The sequence below is a fragment of the Triturus cristatus genome, chromosome 2_1 (genome assembly GCF_964204655.1).
Source record: "Triturus cristatus chromosome 2_1, aTriCri1.1, whole genome shotgun sequence".
Classification (NCBI taxonomy): Eukaryota; Metazoa; Chordata; class Amphibia; order Caudata; family Salamandridae; genus Triturus; species Triturus cristatus.
The window spans coordinates 527323108-527349717 of record NC_140581.1 but is presented as its reverse complement, the minus strand read 5'-3'; the positions used below and the strand labels follow the sequence as shown (position 1 = coordinate 527349717).

The following is a 26610-nucleotide window of genomic DNA, read 5'->3' as shown; positions in this document are numbered from 1 at the left end:
GTGCCCCTGAGATTGTCGTTACGGAAAATAAGTTCTTAAGGAGCCTGTCCGCCCTTCCACCCAGCACACCCTTACTTCCCCTTAGGCTCGATATGGGACTAAGATCGATAAGGGAGGAACTCGGCGTGAAGCCTCTAACGTTTTGGAGGCGTCTTTGGACAACCCCTGAACTCTTGAGTTATCGCTCTGAACTTTTGGAACTCTATCTTCATCCAGCCCTGGGTAAAATCCCATGGCTGAATTATGTTAAAAATGAATTTGCTAAGCTGGGGTTACAGACCCATTGGACAAAACCCCTAGAATCATGTGCGACCATACCCCGCAAAGAACTAGTGGCTCTCTACCACAATTTTAATCTCTCGGTTACTATTGCTAATGAGAATTTGGGATCTATGACAACTACATTTTTAACTATCAAGGACCACTATTTACTAGAAACTGTCCTGAATGACATTAATCCTGTCGCCCTGAGAAAATTATTCTTACAATGGCGATATAATGCACTCCCAGTTAGAGCACTTACCAGTAGATGGCATCCCCCTACTGTAAAAAATTGTCCTACATGCTCTAGTGAGCTGGAGGACGATATTCATTTAATGTTTTTTTGCCCTATGTACACGAAATCAAGGAATAAATGGATTGTTCCCATCTGTAGGAGCTGGGGATTCAGACGATATTTAGATGCCTATAGGCTGCTAAAAAGTGATCTATCTTCTCGCACTGTCTTTGCTATCAGCAAGTATTTGGCAGCAATATGGCATATTAGAAGAATCCATCTTACGGAATGAAATGTAATTGTTTATCATACACTAGGTTTATGTTCCAATCCATTTATTATTATCTATTTGCAATTGTATTTTCCCTAGGTTTTGTGTATCTTTTACTTATGAATGACTTTCTTTTTGAAAGATAACCTTTGTGACTTCAATGTATTTGTATGTTCTTTTATGATTTACATAATCGAAATAAAGATTTAAAAGAAAGTATCTCTTATCGGAGAAACAACTGGTGTACTCTCATCTGGTTCTGGTCTATATGGAGGTGGTCTTTTGTAAATCATGTCATTCAAGACCTCATCCTCATATTCATTAACTCCATATCTTCTCATTTCTGACTCAGGAACCCTCTCTGCTCCCCCTTCAACTGTTCTCATCGGATATAATCCCTCTGACATACTAGCATCTCGCCACCTTTTCATTCGATCATGATGAGTCTCACGATCATGTCTCCTCCCAAACATGTACCTGTACTGTCCTCAAGATCTCTGTTTTTCTCGCTCATGTACTTCCTCTTCCCATTCCACTAAAGCCTCAAACTGTGTAGGTCTTGGTTTCGGGTCTAGACATAACATCTTTTCCCGTAAATTTCTCAACACGGCCAGATTAAATGAACCATGTTCTGGAAATGCTAGAACACCATCCTCTTTGGTATATCTAACCCAATTCTCCAACCATATACAGGTATGATACCCATATTTTGCAGCCATGTAGGATGCAGGTGTTTTCGTTGGAGGTAACAATTCACCCTCTCTCGTCTTAACATCTTTATCCTTGTTAAACCACTTTTTAATTTTTCCAAAGAATGTTTTCTTCTTTTTCTCTTCTTAGTAATACATTTTAGCTTTTACCAAAACTTCTACTCTTTTCCCGTATTACAAATATACAATACGAATTTTTAACCAATAACAGCGCGACTCACACTAACGCACCAATCCTGGAGCGTCTACGTCACTAGAATAGCTCTTCCAATCCTTGCGCGGCTCACACCAACGCACCAATCCCAGCGCGAACACTATTCTGATCTATTATCCAATCAGAGCGCGGTCTTCCTGACGTCAGCAGTCGCTGCAGTCGCTTGTCTCCTGTCTCCTGTCACTCGTCTACCCCTCCTTTACAAAATCTTTTCAGTAGACTTCGTGTCAAAATTTCTACAAAATCTATTAGTTACAACATATAAACATCTCCATTGTCTGCTTCGCTAACCACAGAATAGTAAAGGAAATCTATTTCACAAGAACCATCAAACTTTCATACATCTCTTAACTGTTTCCTCCAGGACTTATCCAAAGAGTCTTACAATCAATTAAATGTATATGCATTCACGCACATTCATACAAGAAAATATAGTACATACACACAGAATCCTGCTTCCCGAGAACAGCGAACAATCTGCTCCACTACAGAATTATAACACACGTTAACCAAGCAGCTTACCCCTGCCCAGTTCCTCAAACAAGCTCAGAGAATACCTATTACTCCTCCCGCGATAAGCTTTAACGGTGAACCTTACGGATCCCTGGGACTTAAGACCAGAGTTTCACAGATAACCTTCACTACCATACACACTCCTTATATACCAGAAATATATTCTAATAGTAACATACAATAATGTCACTGATTCCGAACTCAGACAATGTGAATTTTCCTGCATACATACAGGACCAACAATCCCGTCTTTCCCGAGAGCAGCATATACTTCCCTCTGCCCTACTACGGAACTGCTACTAGCTTCCAAGTTCCAGAAGCACTACATATAACTCAACATGACGACTCCAACATATAATATTAGTACATATACCAACATCAATAATCAATAATCAATATGTAATCTAATCAGATCAAGACAATCATCAATAACCATCCTACTCTGCTACCAGGAAATTGATAGAGATCCGGGTGTATATAATATCCCTACTTCCACGGATAGAGTAATCTCACAGTTACACGCACATACATTCTTCATACACTAGGGCCCATTTCACTAACATACGCTCAAATACTCTACCAGCAATAACCTGTGGAAAGAAAAACTCCTAAACTAAACACCCTGCATCTATATCGAGGTCGATAAGATCTGGTTATTGTGACTACCCTTAAACATAATCTAAACAATCTATACAATAATAATCAAAATATAATACTTAATGATTGACAAGAAAAAATAACCAACACCATATTCAAAATTATATTGCTTTATCTAAAATTAGTCAAAAAAAATCAATCAGAATAAATCATTTTTCTCATAGTTACCTATTCTAGCTAAATGTCAGAACGGGTCAGGACAAGTCTCTCGGTAAAGTCTCTCAAGACGAAGTCCTCTCAGCAACGATCCTCACCAACGCAGATTCGGAACGCGGCAAAAGGCAAATGGCAAGTGGCAAAAACCCTCTCTAGGCTAACAATTCTTATAGTGAATTAAACAAAAGAAAGACACATTTTGTATTGACTTCTTCCATCGAACCTCTGAGCAAAGCGAGAAGGAAAGGATGTAGTATCGCTACATTTGAAAATCTCCGCTCAGGAAAAATCACAAAATAAACATAACGGAACAGGAACTAAAAAATTAAACTGTATCTTGTAGTTTCCACATTTTCCTCGGCAATGAGATCATAGTTCAGAGTCTTTCTTTAAAGCTCCTTTGTTTCCCAAAGCTGCCAAGGACGTTTCATTTCATTTGGAGATCGCCCAAAACTGCTGCTGTCCTCACAGAAAGTTTTAACCAGGCAAAGCAAGGACTGTGGTCAGCTGACTTCAGGACCATATTCAGCAAGGCTCTCTCTCGTCACAGTTTTCTACTCGAGGCCAGGCTCTACATGTCGGCCATCTTTACTTAGGCCACAATAGGCCACAATAGACCATCTTAATTAAAAGAGACAAAACAACATTACCACAGCATAGTGATTGAACAGTGTTAACCCCACTAATACCCTTATGTGTATGTAATTATCTAGCTCTTACAACATAGAAAAGCATTAATTCAAAAAGCGTTTTGTGCTTAAAAATAAACAGCACACAGCAATCTTTAAACATGTAAACACGCACATTATTATTAAACAGCACACTTATGCGTTCCCACGTGTAATTCTCTCTTGTTAAAACAAACGAGTTGATTAGTATAAACACTTACACAAGACAAATAATTAATAATTAATAATTAATAAATTAATATAACAAATAGACATGCCAGAGCTTCAAAACCCAGTTAATTTTCAAACTGAAAACTCTGCTCTAGCAGAAGTTCAGGTCCCCGAGGAGGATGTAGTCCGTGGAGGCAAGTGCGTAGGTGCTGGCGAGGTCGGCGATGAAGTCGCAGAACTGAGCTCGGGGTCCGGGGGGTCTGTAGACGAGTGTTCATCTGAGGGTGGTGTTGGGGTAGATGTTGATCCGGAAGTGCAGTTGTTCGGCGGTGTTGAGGGTGTCGTCTGCGTGGATGTAGCACGGGAGGGTGGACTTGTGGACGATGGCTAGACCTCCTCCAATTCCGTTGGCACGATCCCTGCGGGTGATCTTGTAGCCGTCCGGGATGGCTATGGCGATGTCGGGCACCGAGGAGTCATTCCACCAAGTCTCGGTCAGGAAGGCAACGTCTGGGGCGGAGGTGTCGAGCAGGTCCCAGAGCTCGACGGCGTGTTTGCGTGCGGAGCGGGTGTTGAGGAGGATGCAGCGAAGGTGGTTGGGTCCGGTCTTTGGAGGTTTGGTGGTTCTGTTGCAGGTGAAGTTGCAGGTGCAGCAAGAGAAAGGTCCGTGGGTGCGCTTCGGGGCGGCTGGAAGCAGCGGTTGTCACGGCCGATGTTGAGTGCGAGGAAAGTGCTGGCGTCGTATCGGAGTCTGGCGTCCAGGGGTTCTGGCGCTGGGCGCGATCCAGGCGCGGACGGGTGCAGACAGGCTTGCCTCTGGCACGCCAGCGGTGCGACCGCTGGCCGCCATTAAAGGCGGGGAGGGAGGGAGGATCAGCTGGGAGGCGGGAGCGGGCCGGTGAGGGGGCAGGCCGCAGGGGAGCAGCAGCGGGGAACAGGCTGAGGGGAAACAGAAGAGAAGAGGGGGAGGGGGAATGAGCTGGAAGCGAGGGCAACAGTACAGTACAGAATCACAAAAAGGAAAACACGCACTGAATCAAAGGGGCAACTGTACAGTACAGAATCACAAGGCAGGCACTAAATCAGATAGGGCACAACTAGAGGTGGGCGGAATTTGCAAAATTCACTTTCGCAAATTATTGCGAAAATTTTAAAAAATCTCCGCAAACACGCGGAAATATCGCGAAGATGCAGAAGTTTTTTTCCCGCCTGTTCGCGGTATTTTCTGCGTGGTCACGGCTCTCCAACTTACCCATGCGGCTGCTCGCGGGCGTGGCCATCTTGTTTTCACTTGTCTCGCTGTGCATAATCGCGAGAAGAAAGACGTGATCGTGCGACGAATGACGTTACTGCGGGCACGAACTGTTGCGAGACAGCGCAAATGGCTACCAACAATCCAACATCTCGTGGAGAACGCGACCAGATCGGGAAAACTTGTCGGCGAACGCGGGGATTCAGGTAAGGCGATCGCGCGCACGCGAGAATGTATTATTTTACAGCACGAGCAAGCAAAAAATTTCCGGTAAAATGCGGATTGCGGAAATTTGGGCATTTTCACGCTCTCCGCGGAACGCGAAAATGTCAAATTATCGCAATTTCCGCGAGCGGAACGGAATTTTAGCCCAGGCCTAGGCACAACAGACAGCAGTATCGAACTCACTCCGCGTTTCAAAAAGAGAAGGGAATTCCAGAGAGAAAAGGACTCTCTTTAAAGGATTTCCCTTCCCCTACAATGCTCACCTGGCATGACGTCATGCCGTAACTTCTCCACTAGTGAGAAGTGAGCAGCGCACATCAATGTGCCTGCTGTCACTGCAGTCCGGAACAAACGGACTGCCTGTGCCAGGGCACAAAACAGAGCCCGATAGAGACCCGTTTCGAGGCCCTCTTTAAAAAACTGCCAGTGCTCAACACCGGTGAGACCCGGCCCACTTAAAGCCCTGTACAGCACTCTCCCAATGTTTGATCATCAGGAGCAAATTAATGAAGGGGGGTGTAACACTGTAACTATAATCCAAGTACCCCATTCAGCATCAAAGTCCTGCACTGACTTGGCCTTTCACGTAGGATAAAAAGATACCAACGTGCAGACAGAACAGAAGAAAAATGCACACACAAGCGGACCTGTCTATGACTAAAGGGCCATACTACACATGTGCACAGACGCAGCTGCAGGACTCCTTCATTTTGTCATCTCAGAGCAAATAAACCATAGGGCGGGTGGAGACTGCTCTATTGTGCATGCGGTTGCTAGACTCTACATTGACCTTCCTTGTCCTGCCTGTCGCTCTGCTGTACTTATCCTGCCTTGGGCCACATCAGCCAATGCCCCAGTAGAACCATGCATAAAATCGCAACGCCTACCATCGTGACATCACTAATCTGTACTTTGCCTCAAAGGCGAATCACTCCACACACCCACCCGGAACATGTGTAGTTGACCCAGCCCCTAAAAACTCGAGAAATGTTTTTGATAATAATACAGACAGACAGCTCTGTGATGAACATTTACCCTATATTTGACTTTTGCTGCTGCAACGCCGCTTAAGATCCCTATTACTAATCTCCCATGCCATGCCAAAGGGGGCCCCCTGGAGCTCGGGGCCCCCCGCACCGCGGGGGCTGCGGGGGCAATTGTTACACCACTGCTCTCTGGCCAGGCGTGGCCAGAGAGTATATAATAAAGGGGCGGAAGTCGCTCGAGGCTTTTCCCCGCCCCTACCAGCATACTGTATGAGCTGTATCATTTGTTGTCCCTTAGGCATAGGCCCCAAACTTCACGCCACTACAAATGGTATCGTGTTTCAACAGCCTTTACAAAAAGGAGCACTTACACCTATTTATTGATTGATTTGGGATTTTGCAGTGCACTATTGTGTAGCTGTTAGGCTACTTCACAGCGCTGGCATTGATTACACAAGTAGATAGAAAGTAGAGGAGGGAGTTAGTGATGCAGTCTGATCAGATGGGCAACAGCCAATCACATATTCTTCGTTTGCTGCCACACTTGTGAACAGCCAATGAAGGTAAGTATAAATAGCTCTCTTTTTCAAAAGCCCCCTGGACTGCATTTGGTTGGGTTCAGATCTTCTACCTGGTAAAGAATGTTAATGATGCAATATAAATGCATATGCAAGAGTACCTGTTCTTGTACCATGAATATCACAATAAAAGCTAACGCTATCCTGACAAAATAAGTAAGAAAACGTTTAGATGAGCTTTAAAGATCAGAAAGGCCTGTATGACGGCTTTAGCTCAATTATAATCAATATCATCCTCAGCATAGACAGTGCATATCATTTCATCATGCACTAATGAGTATCGATAATTTCTAGTTGACAATCTTACTTGTCACTCTCCAAACCACAGTGGTGTATTTGATTACTGTAGCGAAAAACACAGCTTTAAACTTTCATAGAGGATTCTAATAATGATGGTGATTGCAATGTACATTCATTTTTATGTATATTAATTTTTATTGGAAAAGGAACAAATGATGGCTGGACTGCTGAACAATGCAAACATTCATCTCCTATCACAATGATCTGGGTTTAATCCATCGTTCTTTTGCTCACCACGCCACCCCAGTTTGGACCCAGCCATATGCAAATCAGTCTTGACCCTGTGCCTCATGGTAACAGTCCAGACTGAACTGCCAAGCCAGGTCCTCCCTGGACAGGAAACAAGCATCCTGGGACCGGTTTCGGGGCTCACCCCTCATCAGCCAGGCTAGCTTGAATCCAAAGGTGCAGTGAGCACGGGACCCACGTCTGGGCATACCCTTCCCACTTAGGGCGACAAAAACAAAAGGAACAAATGATGGGCGGAATGCTGAACAATGCAAACATTCACCCCCTGTCACAAACATCTGGGTTTAATCCATTTTTCTTTTGCTCACCACGCCACCTCAGTATGGACCCAGCCATATGCTAATTTGTCTTGACCCTGTGCCTCATGGGAACATTCCAGACTGAACTGCCAAGCCAGGTCCTCCCTGGACCGGAAACAAGCATCCTGGGACCAGTTTCAGGCCATCACCCCTCATCAGCCGGGCTAGCTTGAATCCAGTAGCGCAGTGAGCATGGGACCCACGTCTGGGCATACCCTTCCCACTTAGGGCGAGGAAAGCAGAAAGAACAAATGATGGACAGAATGCTGAACAATGCAAACATTCACCCCATCACAAAGATCTGGGTTTAATCCATCGTTCTTTTGCTCACCACGCCAACCCAGTTTGGACCCAACCATATGCAAATCATTCTATGTGCCTCATGGTAACAGTCCAGACCGCACTGCCAAGCCAGGTGCTCCCTGGACCGGAAACAAGCATCCTGGGACCGGTTTGGGGGCATCACCCATCATCAGCCAGGCTAGCTTGAATTCAGTGGCGCAGTGAGCACAGGAACCACTTCTGGGCAAACCCTTCCCTCTAGGGTGACAAAAGGAACAAATGACAGACGGAATGCTGAACAATGCAAACATTCACCCCCTGTCACAAAGATCTGGGTTTAATCCATCGTTCTTTTGCTCACCACGCCACTCCAGTTTATATGTCCTTGGAGTGAAAGGTAGTACTTTTGTCCATTGAGAATCTATATATGATTATCTGGAATCAAATAGCTGACTTAAAAAAACACCTACATACAAACATACTTTACCTCAGATAGATTGACTTCTCAAAAGCTCAGATGGCTCTACCTCTTCCATTTTCTCCTGATATCCAATGTATACCCACTGGGGTTTGCACCTTGTACTCTGCTCTTATGCTAACCAGCTAGGATTGCTCTTTAAAAATTCTGAAACATACATACACACATAGAGAAGTCAGAATTGGGAAAGTAATTTAATATGAAATACTGTCCTACTTTTCATGTATTCCTACTTTGAGTTATTGGCCGCTTAAGTTATGACTTCAAGAAAAAAAAAGAACTACCAAATCTGCTTTTTAATTTAGTCTTGCACATGGCAGTCTTGGTAAAATAAAAGCAAACAAGTTTTACCAGTAGTCAATATCTGTACAACACATTTCATTAGTATGCCCCAGATGAAGTCAGAATGATCAAGAGATGCTCCTGCCTTCATCCTCTTAATTTTGACAGCACCTTTGGTATTATGTCACATTTTCTATTACACATATACCTTTTCAAATGTGGTATGAAAGACAACCCCTTATATTACCTTTCCTCCTTTCTTATCTCTTATTCATAGGCAGTACACAGGCTTTCCATCCATTCGATTTCAAACCCCAGATTTGTGGAGTCCCCAGGGCTCCTTTTGAGCCCCACTTTGTTCAGCATCCATGTGTCTTCCTTGGCTAAGATCATAGATACTCCTTTGCCCCTATGCTTATGGCATGTGCTGTCAGCACTCAGTTTTGCTTAGGCTTGACTTCAATCTTCGGCAGGGCCAAGCCAACATTTGAGTCTGCCTCTATGATGTTGCCTCCTTGATGAAATCTACCTGACATGTTAAATTCTGAGAAAATGTAGGTTATGAATGTGGGTGGTCCCCATCTATTGGGACCTCCTCCTGGTGGTCACCTAATCAAGGACCTAGGCTCACTCTGTCAAGAGGAAAATGCTTACCCCTTCCACCTCTTGAATTCAGGAACACTTTGGTCCAGTCAGTCATCCTCTCTAGACCGTACCAGATGAACTACCTTTGTATTAGTTTCCCTTAATATCTTCTGTCCAAAGTTCAAGCTCTGTAAAATTCAGCAGTTCATCTTATTCTCAACCTCCCTCTCCATATATTTAATTCAGCCTTTCTCGTCTAACTGTATTGACTCCCTATTCGGCAACACTCCATTTTCAATGCACTCTGCCTTTGTCAGTGTTTATCAATCTTCTGGTTCTCTTTATTTTCAGAAAACGCTTTCAATCAACATTACATCTCACTCTCTTCATTCTCCATCCATTAACCTGCTGGTTATTGATGTCTGCCATTCTAGAATGGGTGGTTACTCCCTTTCTTACCTACTAAAGTACTAGAACCATCTCTCCCTTCCTCTAAACAAACACTAAACCTTTCTGTTGTTACACAAGTTTTTAATAACCTTTCTTCTTCCTTCTAAATGAGCTTAGCTCACCACAGCTCTTTTCTTTTGTCAGTTTAATGCCAGGAGACTCATTTAGATATTTGAGCAAATTAAGAAAACAATTAATCAATCAATCAATCAATTTAGGACTACATTATGAGTTAGTTTGCAATCTGGCCATAAATTGTGCACCACCTAATTAATAATATCACAGGGTGTGTTATTTTCACAGTGTGAGACTCCCTTCCAATCTCAAGTTTCAGTGCTGGCAATGAGGAATAACCACAGAAATTGCTATTTATGCACTGCTACCCAATGATATTCCCCTCAGTATCAGCGATTACTCCCACCTAAATGTTGTCTTCTTTTCACAGAAGAAATGTGTTCAAGACAAATGCCAAAGGCCCATTTAACTCCCAATCCTGATTCAAGTAAAAACTCCAGCAAACCCATAATGAGGACCTTGAAGTTTCTTTTCAGCTGTCACACTACTGTAGCTTAAAGCAAACATGCACCTACTTGGCTAGCGGCAAAGCGCTAGTTCACATGTATTGGGTCCATCTACAATTCAGTAACTTAAGGCAAGCAATCAACAGACAAATTTGCATAGAGTCTACTTTGTCATGGTTTAAGGCAAAAGTATGTTTTACCTGATCTAGTAGTCTCAATTTTCAGGTGTAATTGTTAGCCAAATAATTCAATCACTCAGACTATGTAAGCAAAATAAATTATAATGCAAAGTAAAACAGATAATAAGATATGAAACAAGTCTTTGAATTATTACTTAAGCCTATTCCATATCCTCTCTTTCCTTTTTGAATCACCATTTCTGGATAAATTATATTTGGATGTCTCAATTAGCAATTGCCTCTGTTGTGTAAATACAATGGCTATACTCCTTTATAAACTGCCATCATTTTGTGTTTACACTGGCTCTGTATTATATAGTATTTACATCTGCACCAGAAGTTATATTTAGGCACCAGACTCCTCAGTTAAGTGCCCACTTTTCTCTTTGATTAATTGATTTCCATTGTGCACAAATTTGATATTAAGGGGCCGATTACAATGCGGCCCCTAAGAGCTCTTCAGGGCCGTATTGTAATGGGCCGTTTGGTTTCCTTTCTGACCGCCTCATTATGTTGGAGGAGGTTGGAAAGGAAACTGGATGGTCATTCGGGCTATCTTCCAATGGGATCAGAGAGCCTGTCCACCAGTCGGGAGCCAGCTAGTAATCTCAAGGGCAGGCCTTTCTGCCCTTGAGATTACAATGCATGTTTACGGCATGGTTTTCATATCAGCCTGTCCGACATAGAAACCATGTTGAAATCGTGTTTGGGGGTGCCCCAGCAGGGCCCCCTTTGGTGCACGGCCTCCAGTTTGAGGCTGAGGGGGCACCAATGGTGCCTCTTTGTTGATCGCTGCACCATATGGCAGGCACCTATGAAAGTGAATAATATTCCTTTGGAAAAGGAAACCCTTATAAACTTTATAAGCACACCCTCTTTAGATCACAATACATTTCTAAGAGAACCTAGAAACCCAGTAGCTGTTGTACAAGTGGAAGGCAGTTCACCAGAAAAATTTATAATAAGTTCAGACAGTGCCAACAATTGTTTAGTCAAGAAAACCACACAATATAATTTCCAAACCACTTTAGAAAAAATAGAAACCAATGTGATAAGTAAAACTATACAATATCAATAAAAATCATATAATGGGAACTGGAGATATGCATTTTTAAAGGTTTGTACCAACAAGCACAAAGGAAACATACACTACCAATGTACATTTTCAATTTGCAGTTGATCAGGATCTTCATACAATTTTAAGCAGACCAAGATGGAGTGGGATCTCAAAGTAAGCCAAGTGGGTCATACTGGTCAAAGTTAAGAATCATCATTTTTTGATGCTCTAAGTTCTCCAGTGGGGCAATTCTGTCCGGTCCTCTTGTACTCGAGGACCGGACAGACTGATCTAGCTGCGGCTGTACTACGGCTCGGAGCGGTGTGCTTTTACTGAAAATTACGGATTTGCTCACTTCGAAGCAAGGATACTAGACTCACTCGCAGTCTTAAGCATGTGGGATGGAATTATCACCACATGGAAAGTTGCTACCAATGACATTGAAGCCTTCAGAAAGTCGTGGGACGATTTCACAGTTTGTGCGACGAAACACGTGTTTTCTGATCAGAAAGAAAAGAATAAAAGAAAGTGAAGATTTCTGAAACTGTGTTTATAATTTGTGCATATTTGCATTGGTAATTAATATTACTCTACAGATGTGCTGAGGATTTTGTGAATTATCAAAATCTATTTTCACATTAAGTTAATTAAATCAAGGGAAAATAGTGTTTAACCATTTCTCATAGCTATGGCTCTTTCTGGAAAGTGCAGCTGTACTTACACCCTGATAAAAGCTTTTGGACAGATTTCCATTATGAAGATGTGCTACACCCAATGTGCATTATTATGCCACCTTTTTATATACTAAACTCCCATCCTTGTTGACTAACAAATAACACATTAGGGATCAGTTACCTAATATACAAAAACTGATTATTTTACATGGTTCAGACATTTTTTCTTGCCATGCTTTGCTGCAGTGGTTTTAAACTGCAGCTCGGCCAAAACACAATGGGGCTCCTTGAAGCCATATATTTTTGTAATCTATGTGGGTGGTGCAAACACACACTGCAGCCTTCATATGTCATTTAACATCCACTCCACTAGTGCAATTTTAGGGCCAATTTCCAATGGCCTAGAGTGTTAATTAAGCCTCTTAATCAAAACATAATAATGATGGCTTCGCAATTGAATATGTGACCAGAAAATGCTGTACTTTGTTAAAAAGTGGTAAATTAGGATCCTGTTATGTGGATAAGATGTTTGCTCCTTTTCAATTGGGAGCATTGAATATTTTTGATAGCCAGCAAATGCCTAACTGTGGTCAGCAAATGTCTAAAAGTTCTCCTTTTCTGCCACAGTAAAATTGGGGTTTTGAATTCCAATGGATCTTCTTTATTTATTCCTCTTTATTTTTGTATTCCTAATTATGTATTCTGCAACAGTCATGTGTCACTAGCTTTGGGTTTGATTCTAAATTGATACTCACAGCGTTTGGAATCAACGTGGGAATGGAGAATGGCTCCCACACTATGTCTCAGCAGGTGTTACTCGTTTTTAAGTAGAGATAGGAGAACATTAACTTGAACTGAAAACAGACGTAAGGTTTAAGTAGGTGCAAAGCAACTTTAACTGACTCTGAGAAATGTGTATTATTAGTTGGGGTGGTTATGAGGCCTCACTATGAGAAACTGGGTTACTGGTTCAGGGTGGAGAAACCCTATTCAAGCAGCAACCACAAATCTTGTCAGGGTAAAACACGCAAACCCCAAATTAAAGTGTACTTACTCCTATGGTAGCTTGACCCAAAAGCAGCAAGGCTTCACTTAGAGGCAATGTGTAAAGTTGTAGTTAGCACTCAAGCAGGATTAAAGTGAAAACAAAACACAAGGACAATTCCACACCAATTTAAAACAATAGAGTAAAATGTAATACATTATTTTCAACTCAACTGACAAAAATACAAAACGTAGAACCAGAGATCTGCAATTTTAAAGGTATAGGTGAATAGTTTGCTTAAAAACTCAAAGTGCCAACTGTGGTTATCTGGTCGCTTTGGGAGGGGAAAAAGTCACAAGTTCAGATCAATTGCAATAGAGCTTGGGCATGATAAAGGGACCAAGCTAGTCCCACTGATGAATGTACCTTAAGAGAGGGTTGTGGAGCGGTGCGCCACCCAGCGGCGGTTCTGAGTAGCAATGTGAGGCTCGAGTCAGAGACGCATTGCACAGTTGTGGTTCTAATCCTGTGATGTGGGCTTGCATCGAGGCTCCATTGTGCTGCATCAGTTCTGATGAGATGCTGCAGGTTCTGCATCGAGGAGGCATTGCACAGTGGCAGTTCTGGTGAATTGTGCAGGCTGCAATGAGAGCTTGCGATGAGGCTGCGTTGTGCTGCATCTGTTCCGATGAGATACTGCAAAGAGCTGCGCCGGATTAGCATAGCACAGTGTCAAATCTAAATAGACCAAAGTGGTGTTGCAGGACACCTTTAGCTCCACTTTCAAGAGTGCAGGACTAGAGAGCCACCATTTGGGGGGTGAGGACTCACAGCGGGCAGAGTATGGGTGCAGGGTTCAAGATGGTTGGAATCTTTTCTGTCCCTGAGATTCCGTTCAGAAAGCCAGCCTACTAGCCCCTGGAGTCACACTGGTGGTCCTGGGTTCAAGATAGTCCAGTCCTTTTCACTCAGGCCACAGGACAGCAGAGTAGCAGGACAGCAGAGCAGTTCTTCTTGTGAGCAGAGCAGAGCAGTCCGTCTTCTGAGTCTTCCACAGGCCCAGAAGTGTTGGGTCTGAAGATCCACTATTTATACCTGGTGCACACTTTGAAGTGGGAGCAGCTTCTAGGGTCCTTCCCTACAGAGGTGTCTGGAATTTACCGCCTTACTGGCCTGTCCCCAGCTTGTCTGGGGGCACAATAGACTGGTGTTTATCCCTGTGTGAGTGTGCTGAGACAGAGTCTTTGGGATGTGCAAGTGTGGTAGGGGAAAGCTCCTCCCCTCATACTGACAGAGATGGCCCATCCTGCCAACACATTATTAGCCTTTGTATCACTGTCTAGGATTAATACTCAAAGACCAACTGCCAGCTATGTTTACTCATGTGTCCCAGGATACAGGCACCAAATGGTTGGGACAAGAAAATGAAACAATTCTAAAAGTGGCATTTTCAAAAGTGTGACTTAACATCCAACTTTACCATTAAAAGGGTTTTTAACTTGAACTTCTTTAGATACCAAACTCGAATTTCCTACTGAACCCCAATTTAAAGTTATCACTTATTGAATTATATAAGGTTACTCAATGTTATTCTATGAGAGAGGTAGACCTCACAGTAGTGAAAAACATTTTAGGAGTTTTTCAAAACTAGGACAGAGGCCTGGCAAAATTTTGATTTTGCCAGTTTGAAATTGCATTTTAAAACTGCAGACACAGGCTGGTCTGGGGCATGTTTTAAAAGGATACTTAAGAGGGTGGCACAATCGGTTCCGTAGGCCCACTATTAGACCTTATTTTACAGGCCCTGGGTACTTGTAATACCACTTTACTAGGGACTCACAAGAAAATTAAATGTTACAAATGGATGTAAGCCAATTTCACCATGTTTAAAGGAGCGATCACAAGCACTTTAACACTTAGCAGTGGTAAAGTGCACAGTGTCCTAAAGCCAACAAAAACGAATTCAGCAAAAACAGGAGGACTCCAAAAAGTTTTAAATGTTTAAAACTTTTGTGAATCCGTGCCTTTCCCTCTAAGCGGTAGTCGTTGATCCAACTGGACACATGGAGCCCTTCCCAGCTACAGCTCCCAGCTTTTCCTCACTGGAATATTTTGAGAACATAAAAGTGACTAATTCTAAATGTAAACCTTGGACTAGGCTGAGGCCATAAATCTATTCAATCTGCAAAGCAATGTTGGTGGGTATGAAATTCAGTTGTATACTTCTCAGAGCTTTTGGCGCTAAAACCTTTGACTTCAGCAGGAGTTTGATAATGACATATCTAACCTTGAGGGATGCTCCGAGGCCACAGACCTCAGCAATGCACCACGGAAGGACTTTTATTTACATTTTTGAGATTAATTCAGAATGTTAAAGACTTTGACCAGGATGACCCGCTTAGCTTATCTGACCTTCACTCCATCGCAGTCATCCTAAAACCATGCCTTAGTCCTGTGCGACCATGAAAATATGTTTTTCAAGGCACTATACATTTTTGAAGTTTTTTGTACTTAAAACTCCTGTCCCCATTATCTGATTTTAATGATTTTTATGTCTTTTTGCTCATTAAATTGTCTCTATTTTTCAAAATTGATTCATGAATTTTATTGTGTCTTTTTTCCAGACTTTGAAATGGTATGGTAATGCTTGAACTTAACACATGGTTCTCTGGGTATTGCCTGCTGCTTGTACCATAGCAATCTGCAGGTTCATAAAAGATCCTCTACAAACTGTGTTTTGGCTTACCCAGATTGTGTTTATTAAGTTTATACGGGCCAAACTCTCCCAAATAAATACATCAATCTGTGACAGTAATCTTGAAATCATCAAGTTTGCTATGAATCTAATGAAGTGAAAGACCTACCACTAGCTTGCTTATGCCTGACAAAAAGTGCACAGTTCCACCTCACTTTTGCCAGTGATGGTCATTAGTGTATGAATATCTTGATACAGTCCGTCCTTGAAAGCCATAAGAAATAATACCTTGCAAAATAAATGTAAAATGTGTGAGTTTGAACAAATATTAAATATATTTTTAACTTTATAAAGGTTACTTGCGACCACCATAGGTATGTGCATTTACACTTTGTTCGATAAAAAGGATATCCGAAACATTTGCTTGTAAACATCCTTAATATTTTCATGATGTGAAACTCAGACAACTGATATCGACTGTTTCTCTTCATTAAGCCAAATCCCCAAGAGTTCCCTTTTCAAATTTTACCCACACACACACACGCACACACACATGCACACACACATGCGCACACACACCCACAAGTCACTTCCCAACCAAGGCCCAGCAACAACTGCATCCAGCTCTACTCCATGCCCAGACCCCTCCGTTCTGCCAGTCTTCTCCTTGCATCAACAGAGCCGGAGGCATACCTTTCTCCTAACTCACCCTCAAATCCTGGAATGAACATCCCACCACATCAGAACCTCCAGCTCCGTCCTTAAATTCAGGAAGTAACTGAAGAATTGGCTCTTCTACTAGACCTCAGACAGGCCAGGATTCCCCCTTCACAGGCACCAATAAACACTTACCAGTGATATGTATGCCCTACAAATAACTATGACATAACATGCATGATTGTGCAGAAGCAGTCAACTCAATTACTATGAAATGACACCCTTACACATCGACTAGAAGGTCCAATCTATATTATATCTCACCAATATAATTGTTTTAGGAGTGAAGGGATATCCATTCAATCCAGAACATTTGAGCACTGACGTAGGTAGAAATGCCCAGGGTTTTTGTGAACTTTGAAATCAGGGTTCAGAAAAAAGAACATTATTTTTAAGGTTCCTTTAAGGTTACCATATATATGGGAAATTAGGCGCTGCTCTGATTCAGAAGTGTAAATTATTTATACCTTTATTTAGAGATTTCTCAGCCATTATTAACTATCGAGTTTACTAGACATTACAATACAAAAGAAAGTATGTTAACACAGAGAATGTTTCCTATATACATCCTCTAAAAAACAAATGTTACTGCTAAAGCTACTGGAGCTAAAATGAAACAAAAGTATTTGCAGCTTCAATTATACAAATACTTTTATCATGAAACAACAGGCATAAAAACTTCTTTGCATTGCAAAATGTTTAGGACAATATGAAAGAATATGAAATGGGACATTAGATACAATTGTATCTTTTACAATGTTACCCTTGCATCTGCACATATTTATATTCTGATTATTCTGTGCTTTGTAAAAGGTTAAGATTGGAAGACAAAAGCCTCAGTCTGAGTAATGCATGCATATATTTGGAGTTCATGACAAGTAATTAATAAGAGCTAACACCCACATGTTTTACATTTTACCCATAATTAGCAATTATTTCCCACTCACATAATTCAAGCCCAATAGAGCCGATTTCAATAATGTGTTTTCTTTAGGGAGGATCGTGTCTGTCCCCTGATCCAGAAAAGTTAAATCTAACTAGCAGCAAATGTCACAATTCAAAGCAAAAATCAGTAACTGAAGGCCATATTTTTCATCTCATGCATGATCACTATCCTGCAGTTCCCTTATCAAGCACTTTCAACAGATGCTATACCTTCTTGTACCAATGTTTAAAAAATGTAGTGCTTGCACATTAGCACTACCACTGAATGACTGAAGAAACACATCCATCTCACGTGCAAATGTTGCAGTGCACCAGGGTAGTCGAACTGCTCTCTTTAATAGAGTTTCTCCCAGTCTATCATATTTACCAGTTGAATCCAAGGTAGTTACAAGGGGCCCTAGAAAGCACTACGACTTATCTTAGCCCTATATGGCAATATCAACAGCCCTACCGATAACCCATTGTACAGAGTATTGAAAAGGATCTGGCCTCCCATTGACATTAAGGCATTACTGTCCATGGCTTCCTTATGATCTTCCTATTCAGGGTATTTGCATTATTTAATTATAGCCAATGGGTGACTGCTTAAGGACAGGACCAAGTCCTACTTTTCCCAAGTATCCAAGTCTGGGCTCTGCATGTGTTGATTATCAGTCAGTTGACACTAACATATTTGTTCAATAGATCCAATTGACTTTGAAATCCCATCTTGTTTCTGTCCAGGATCACAAGGCCATCAGAGTAAAAAAGAATGGCTTATAAATTGTGAGCCTACCTTCTAAATGCAGCTTCTAGGATTTAAATGTGCCTTGGGCAGATCACTCGAAAATAAGGAGAAAGGCAGAAGGGCTAAAACATACATTTGCTTAAATCCATTTTCAACTGGAAATGTAGGTATCAGTGAGCAGGGAATATCTAAAGGTACTTGATTCCAGGTGGAGCTGTAAAGCTGAGAATCTTAAACAACAACTCCTCAGAATCCCCATTGCCTTCAATTTTCACCACAACAGATCTCTATGAATGGAATCAAATGCATCATGTAAGTCGACAAAATTAGTGTATAGGTTACCCTCCACTGTTTTCATTAACTAGGTACCATAGTAAATAATATGGTCCAAAGTGTCCACTCTGTTTCTAAACCCAATTTGCTCCCAAGGAATAAGCCAATTATTAGTTGTCCCTCCCTCTTGATGAAATGATAGAGCAAGATCTTACCAAAAGTATAAAAAAGGGAGATTAAATGATATTTATATTTATAAAGTTTTATATAGCGCGAACAAGATCCCAAGGGATATCAGAGCACTTTACAATCAAACTAGATCTAGAGGCTAATAAAGTAACAACCACAAGATGAAAACACAAATGTGTGCGTGGCTCTTGTCTGCCACCTTTCTTGAAGATCGGATTTATATGGAAGCTTGTTCAAGAGGAAGGTAGTGAACCAGTATGCATTATGATTTGAAACTATATATAAAAAAGCTTTGCCACACACGAAGGGTTTCTTTTAACAACTGTACTTGGAACCTTCCTCAGTCCAGCGACCCTACTATTCTTTAATTTCATTATTATTTTAACCATTTTGTCCTTTGAGATACAATTCATTAGCCTGTAATCAATGGTGAATTCAATCTCTATTAGTACACTGTTTGATGGACATTTAAATAGCTGAACTAAATGGTTCATCCATCCTAATTGTGATAGAGTGAGAACTAAGTCACTGTCTTTAACAACCCCCTCTTTCCAATAACAAGCATGCTTTATGTTTAGCTCTATGCAGTCATGTGTGTAAGTCTGGTGCTCAATCGAGATGGCCCATGCAGATTAGTAGGGTAAGGAGGCTTATAGTACAAAAATATAAATGTACACATCATCATACAGTAGAGATATACTTTGCATTACAAAACAGCATGACCAGCAATAACCTCTGAGTAAAGTATGGCAAGGTATTTGTAAATGTAATTTGCCTTTTATTTTATTATCTCTGCCCTCTTGTGTTTACTGCTGTGCATAATTATATATAATTTTTATGATTTTCATATTATTCCAGGTGTTGTTTACCCTTACTTTCCTCGACTCGGACGATACAACCTGAACTTCCACGAGGCTCAACAGGCTTGTCATGATCAAGACTCTATCATTGCCTCATTTGATCAACTTTATGATGCCTGGAGGTCGGGATTAGACTGGTGCAATGCGGGCTGGCTCAGCGATGGATCTGTGCAGTATCCCATCACCAATCCACGAGAACCATGTGGTGGTAGAAACACCGTCCCTGGTGTCAGGAATTATGGTTATCGGGACAAAGATAAAAGCAGATATGATGTTTTCTGTTTTACATCAAACTTTAAAGGTAATGATGATTTGAATATAATTTGTTGCATTATATGTTTAAAGAAATTAAGTGTTCAGTGTGAGCAAAAAGTAATGCACATAAGTCAAATTTGATTATTTGAAGCTGCATAAGCAAAGCCTTGCAATAACAATGTCAGTAATCTATTTCTAGAGAGCAGACATTCAACATGTTTGGGGTTAATAAACAGCTACTTGTCACTCATGAAACCAAACTTCACAGATTTCCCGGAGTACTCCTTGTCGACATTTACACATGCAGGTTTTCCAATGGTGAAATATCTGCATGAGTAAGGTAGGCAGAAATGTATAGTTGAATATTTAGGGGCCTATTAGCATGGCAGGCGGATCGCCAACACACCCCACTGGACGGCCTTTTACCCCCCACCACATTAGCATGGCGGGGGGTACCGCGGCAGACAGAAAGACCGTCTACCGCTTTTCTGCCAGTAGGCAATCGTCCTGATTGCCTACCGGGCGGAAAAGGCCCATAATATGGTGGCGGTGCTTTGCAGGCACCGCCATCCATATTAGCATATGGCATTTTCAATGCCTTTCCAAGGCATGCGGTTTTTGCTTCGGGGGCCCGTAGCGAGCCCCCAGGGGGTTGGGGGCTGCACTTGGGGGGTATGTATGGTAACCCCCAACATTGGCATGGACAAGGTGGCAGGCACCTCGCGGTGCCTGTCATGTTGTGCATACCAATGCACAACATGCATATATTGCATTGTGGTGGGTGCTGCTTACAGCACCGCATGCCGCAATGCAATATATGCTGGATGCCACCGCCACTGCGGTGGTGGCATCCTAATTGCCATGGCGGGACCGCCGCACCTCTGGCGGTTGGTCCCATGTACCATTATGGTGGTGGGCGGACAAAGTCCGCCCGCCATCGTAATGGACCCCTTAGTGTTGTGCTTGAGTTATGCACTGCAAAATAATTTCTTCCATTGTAGAAACACTTTTTTTCTAAACTCCATGACATTTGGAGATTTTTTTATGTCCATTTCATCCCCCAAAAGAGAAGAAACAGACCAGTAGATTGGGGTTAGAAGGGGCTGGGCTAGGATTGTTCCTAGCCGCTCTCAAACTGATTTCGACTTCCTTCTTGATTCAGTTTCAGACCACACCTTTGTCTCCCCATACGCCTTCTCCCAAAAGAAGAATTGGGAGACAATGACGCTGTGTCTCTGTGCCACTGCAAGGAGACATGCACTGTTTGGATTTTCTTTAACCTAAGAAATCATTTAAACAATGTCTGAGTCCTTACTGGAGTCTATACAGTTTTGACTGCATGCCAGCAAGGAGCCTAGAAGCTATTTGGTTTTTTTCATAGCCTCAGTAAAAACCTAAAATGAGCCCAGATGTTTACTGGTTCGCAAATATTTACAAGTCTGAATCCTTAGTGAAGAGCACCAATGCAGTCTGGGGTTTTTCTTATCCTCAGAAAAATTTAAATTGTGCCCAACTCTTTACTGGGGCACAGACACAAACAGATTTCTGCCAGTGCAAGGAACATGGATCTGGCTCCACATTGGGGCATGCAAACACTTGTTTTGGCCTGGAGTCATCGAGCACCTAGGAAACTATTGCAACCACAAACACTTAAGAACTCTAGACACCTGAAGGTGTACTGGGTGGAGTCGCTTGCAAAGATGCCTCCGTTTTATTTTCTCCAGAACTATCTGCACAGGTCAAACTTTGGTTATGAAAAAGATTTTCACACATTTCTGTGATGTAAACGTATAGAATGTGTGGGAAACAGCAAACTTCCCACCACCCAATGTTTCCAAAAATGTTGAATTTTAAAAGTTGTTTTTATTAGATGCACTGTTTAATTTATCTAACTGTACCATACAAATTCTTCAGTTACAATTAATGCTTCTCATCCCTATAAGCTCCTAACTAGCCCACAACACTACCACCCCTAACCTCCAACCCCTTACTACTTCTTTACACACCCTTCCCTGTACTTTACAAATCTTGTGCTGCCCCTTAACACTACCCTCCTCTGAGCCCCAGTAACTCCTTACCACATCTTAACTCCACTATTCTGCGAACCCTACAAATTCTTTACTACACTTCACACTACACTTCTAGTAACCATAAAAACCTTTCTTTTCTTTCATGCTTCCCATTTCCAAACCAAAAAAATCCCAAACCACACCTCAATGGTAACCTTCCCAGAATCCTAAAAAACCCAATAACCCCTGAATGCTACCCTTATGGCCAGAGCTGCCATCCATGAAACTGGGGAACCACATTCATATACTCAAGATCCACTGATTCTAGACAAATCGATTAATCTCCCTGTGAATAGAAAAAACTGACATTGTGTAATGTTATCTGGTGCTCATTTAAAGTGCCATAATGCTGTTCGGCTAAGTTCATGATATATAACAATTGTAATAAAAAACTCTAAAACCCCTAGCTTTCCCATAAGTCTAAATCTCTGAACCCTACAAACCCTATACTACCCCTTAAAACTACCATTCCTTGAATCCTAAAAACGTAACTGCAAATGCACTTTTCTACTTTAGCAGAAGGATGGTCCTTGACCCGGTTCTCAGTACACTTAGCATTGCCCTATAAGGTTAGAGTAGATTAGATTAAGTTTATAAAGCGCAACGATTGCCCAAAGGGCATCTTGGCACTAGCAACAGAACTGCAAGAGTCACCAAAGCAAAAGACAGAAAAGGAAGGAAAATATTTGTATGGGGAGGAGAAGATCCAGGTTTTTAGCTGTTTTCTAAAACTAATAAGGTTCAGCTGAGACCAGAGATTCAGTGGCAGTTAATTCCACAGTGTAGCCGTGGCATGTATAAAGTATATACCGCCCCAAGAAGCTTTATGAATCCTAGACACTACCATAGTCATAGATGAAGCTGAATGCAAACATCTATTAGGAGAGATCCATCAAATATTATTCTGTAAGTATTCAGGGCCAGTTCCATGAAGGGCTTCATGTGCCACACAAAGCAATTTGAACAGAAAGGACAGCATTTTCTGAGTTCTTTGCAGCCATAAATTTTCTTTATTCTATATTTTCAGTAGACAACATTTTTGATACTTCCTTTTTTTGTTTCCAAAAATTGTTACTACTTTTACCCCACAATATTTTTACGGCAAACCGAAACATCATGTTCATTGCAGTCTTCCAGCCAGACAATCAAGGTGAATGAGGTTTGTCACCAAACAATAGAAACCCAAGGAAGTATTGCTGTATGGTTCTGATGTGTTTCCGTGCAGTCCAGGTTTGATATCTGTAACTAAAAGGCTGGCACAATTAACTAGCATTTTGCTTGCAGCTGCTTTCCAAAATTGTGAAAAGCACTGCACTCAGTTTATGGCCTTTTGTAAGCCTAAAGCCACAGAAAGCCTATACATATCTGCTAGTCTTAAGCTCAGGAGACCTAGAAGGACAAAGTTTGAGGTCAAGTCTTGGCAGGGATGTGTTCCCAAGTGAAGGAGGGTAGAGGGATTTGCCATGTTTTAGAGTGACAAGTGCTAAAAATCTAACATCATGTTCAGAGTGTTCTATTGCTTAGCCTGAAAGGATAAGGGGATTTGGTTTTCAAAAATACATTCCATAGGTTGTACTGAATTAGACAAATAAATAGTTTTAATACTTTCCAATGTTGTGTGTTTCCTGCATGACCCAGTGTAGTTTTCCCTATTTTTGCCTAACCATGCCTCGTTTTCTTTTGCACATGTTACTACTACCATAAACATGCTGGCTTTTGTGCCACATTGTACTTTTATACAGAACCTATATATGTTTTTGTGTTCTGTTCTTTTCCTGGTATTTGGTCTGAAAATCATATACAAGGGCAAACAAGAATGTCCCTTGTTGTTCTTTCTGGTCAGCCACTAGCACCTAGACAGAACACAGACATGCAGCTCTTGTTTATGCACACATGTCTTGTCATATAGGTGAGCACATGAGCCAAACACACACACATGGAACAAGAAGTCTGAGACAAGATCACTGCATCTGCTGAGATGTAGAGCGTCCATCTGTGTATGCTGATGTATGGGGTCTGCCACTAATCCCAGAGATCTTATATATATACAACTTAACCGTGAAATCTTAAGAGACATCCTCAAACTGGATCATGAATTTGAAATATGCTGGTTGAAATATATTAAAGATTTCACGAATAATATGGGACATGCGGGCTATTTTGACGACCCCTTGTCTATGGGTAATATTTCCAGAAAAGCCTTTAAAAAGTCTTGTATGGCTCATCTGGAGGCAATCAGATTTGCTGGAGAATCCTCACGACCAATGGTATTTCAAAACCAAATGCTGTTAAGTACCCACGGCATTCAGCCTTATTTAACCCATATGCCAAACGGGTATGATAGATTAGTTCTGACTCGTTTCAGACTTAACACCTTCCATCGTCTGGTAAGCTTTCCCTAAAATTCTGTGGCCTTGCCCGTGTGACGAGGTCTCTCAGCAAACCACTTTGCACGTAGCAATATTCTGTAAATTCTACATTGCAAACAGAAGGAGATGGATCATTCCCATCTTAAAATTATGGGGTCTGAGGCAATGCCGCCCAGCTTTTATCGCACTACAGATTTTAGACATCGAACGTTTTACAAGAGAAATAGTCTAATTTTTAAAAAGTATAATCAGGTGTAGGAAACAATTTTAATGCGTCAATGTTAAACGACAGGACATAGCATCATATAAAGCCTGATTTTAATATATATATATATATATATATATATCGAACCAAGTTGCCCTTAAGCTTAAGGACGCCACTCCACGAGAAACAGGCTCTCAAAACCAATTTATTAATGAGACCGGCTCCGGCTTTTCAATGATTTACATCCCGACGCGTTTCAAAGCTCCCGCTTCTTCTTCAAAGGGAAACACCATCTGTTAGCCACAGAAGCGCGCAGCACACCTTCCATCCTTTTTGCATTTATTTTCTTAATTGAACCCTCCAGTGGGCCTCGCCCTCGCAGGTGAGTAATTCCCAATGCATTATGGGAATTGAAGACTTTATGCTGAACCAATTCTCCCCCATCGGTGGGGTCCGTTTTGCTGGCAGTTCATTACTTCAAAGTGTTCTTGATTATTATGTTTAAGCCCTCCAGTGGGCCTCAAAAAGTCAGGCTGGTCCTCAAAATAAAATTTCTCGTGCTGCAAACAGGTTAGGCACAATTCCCACCTTGCAGACCCATATTCCTTTAATGGTGGTGCAATCCTTCACAGCAGGGCAGACATGTTAGAAAATCGAACCAAGTTGCCCTCAAGGTTAAGGACGCCAGTCCACGAGAAACAGGCTCTCAAAACCATTTTATTAATGAGACCGGCTCCGGCTTTTCAATGATTTACATCCCGACGCTTTTCAAAGCTCCCGCTTCTTCTTCAAAGGGAAACACCATCTGTCAGCAACGGAAGCGCGCAGCACACCTTCCATCCTTTTTGCATTTCTTTCCTTAATTGAACCCTCCAGTGGGCCTCGCCCTCGCAGGTGAGTAATTCCCAATGCATTATGGGAATGGAAGTCTTTGTGCTGAACCAATTCTCCCCCATCGGTGGGGTCCGTTTTGCTGGCAGTTCATTATTTCAAAGTGTTCTTGATTCTTATGTTTAAGCCCTCCAGTGGGCCTCAAAAAGTCAGGCTCATCCCCAATATAAACTTTCTCGTGCTGCAAACAGGTTAGGCACAATTCCCACCTTGCAGACCCATATTCCTTTAATGGCGGTGCAATCCGTCACGGCGAGGCTGCAGTGTTAGAAAATCGAACCAAGTTGCCCTCAAGCTTAAGGACGCCACTCCATGAGAAACAGGCTCTCAAAACCAATTTATTAATGAGAGCGGCTCCGGCTTTTCAATGATTTACATCCCGGCGCGTTTCAAAGCTCCCGCTTCTTCTTCAAAGGGAAACACCATCTGTCAGCCACGGAAGCGCACAGCACACCTTCCATCCTTTTTGCATTTCTTTCCTTAATTGAACCCTCCAGTGGGCCTCGCCCTCGCAGGTGAGTAATTCCCAATGCATTATGGGAATTGAAGTCTTTGTGCTGAACCAATTCTCCCCCATCGGTGGGGTCCAATTCTCCCCCATCGGTGGGGTCCGTTTTGCTGGCAGTTCATTATTTCAAAGTGTTCTTGATTATTATGTTTAAGCCCTCCAGTGGGCCTCAAAAAGTCAGGCTGGTCCCCAATATATAATTTCTCGTGCTGCAAACAGGTTAGGCACAATTTCCACCTTGCAGACCCATATTCCTTTAATGGCGGTGCAATCCTTCACGGCGGGGCTGCCGTGTTAGAAAATCGAACCAAGTTGCCCTCAAGCTTAAAGACGCCACTCCACGAGAAACAGGCTCTCAAAACCAGTTTATTAATGAGACCGGCTCCGGCTTTTCAATGATTTACATCCCGACGCGTTTCAAGGGAAACACCATCTGTCAGCCACGGAAGCACGCAGCACACCTTCCATCCTTTCTGCATTTCTTTCCTTAATTGAACCCTCCAGTGGGCCTCGCCCTCGCAGGTGAGTAATTCCCAATGCATTATGGGAATGGAAGTCTTTGTGCTGATAATGCATTGGGAATTACTCACCTGCGAGGGCAAATAAATATTTGTAATATAGCTAAAGATTAATGGAAGAAGACATGGGTAAATAAGTGTCTAAATACAG

The 26610-nt window shown here is 42.0% G+C and overlaps 1 protein-coding gene across 1 annotated transcript in view; it reads left to right on the top strand.

Moving 5' to 3' along the window:
* The window catches only part of HAPLN1 (hyaluronan and proteoglycan link protein 1), a 330491-nt gene that overhangs the window by 248697 nt on the left and 55184 nt on the right, over nucleotides 1-26610 (top strand). Inside the window, exon 4 of the mRNA XM_085632424.1 lies at nucleotides 19643-19945. Coding sequence (XP_085488550.1) covers nucleotides 19643-19945 — 303 coding nt within the window. The remainder of the gene's footprint in view (nucleotides 1-19642; nucleotides 19946-26610) is intronic.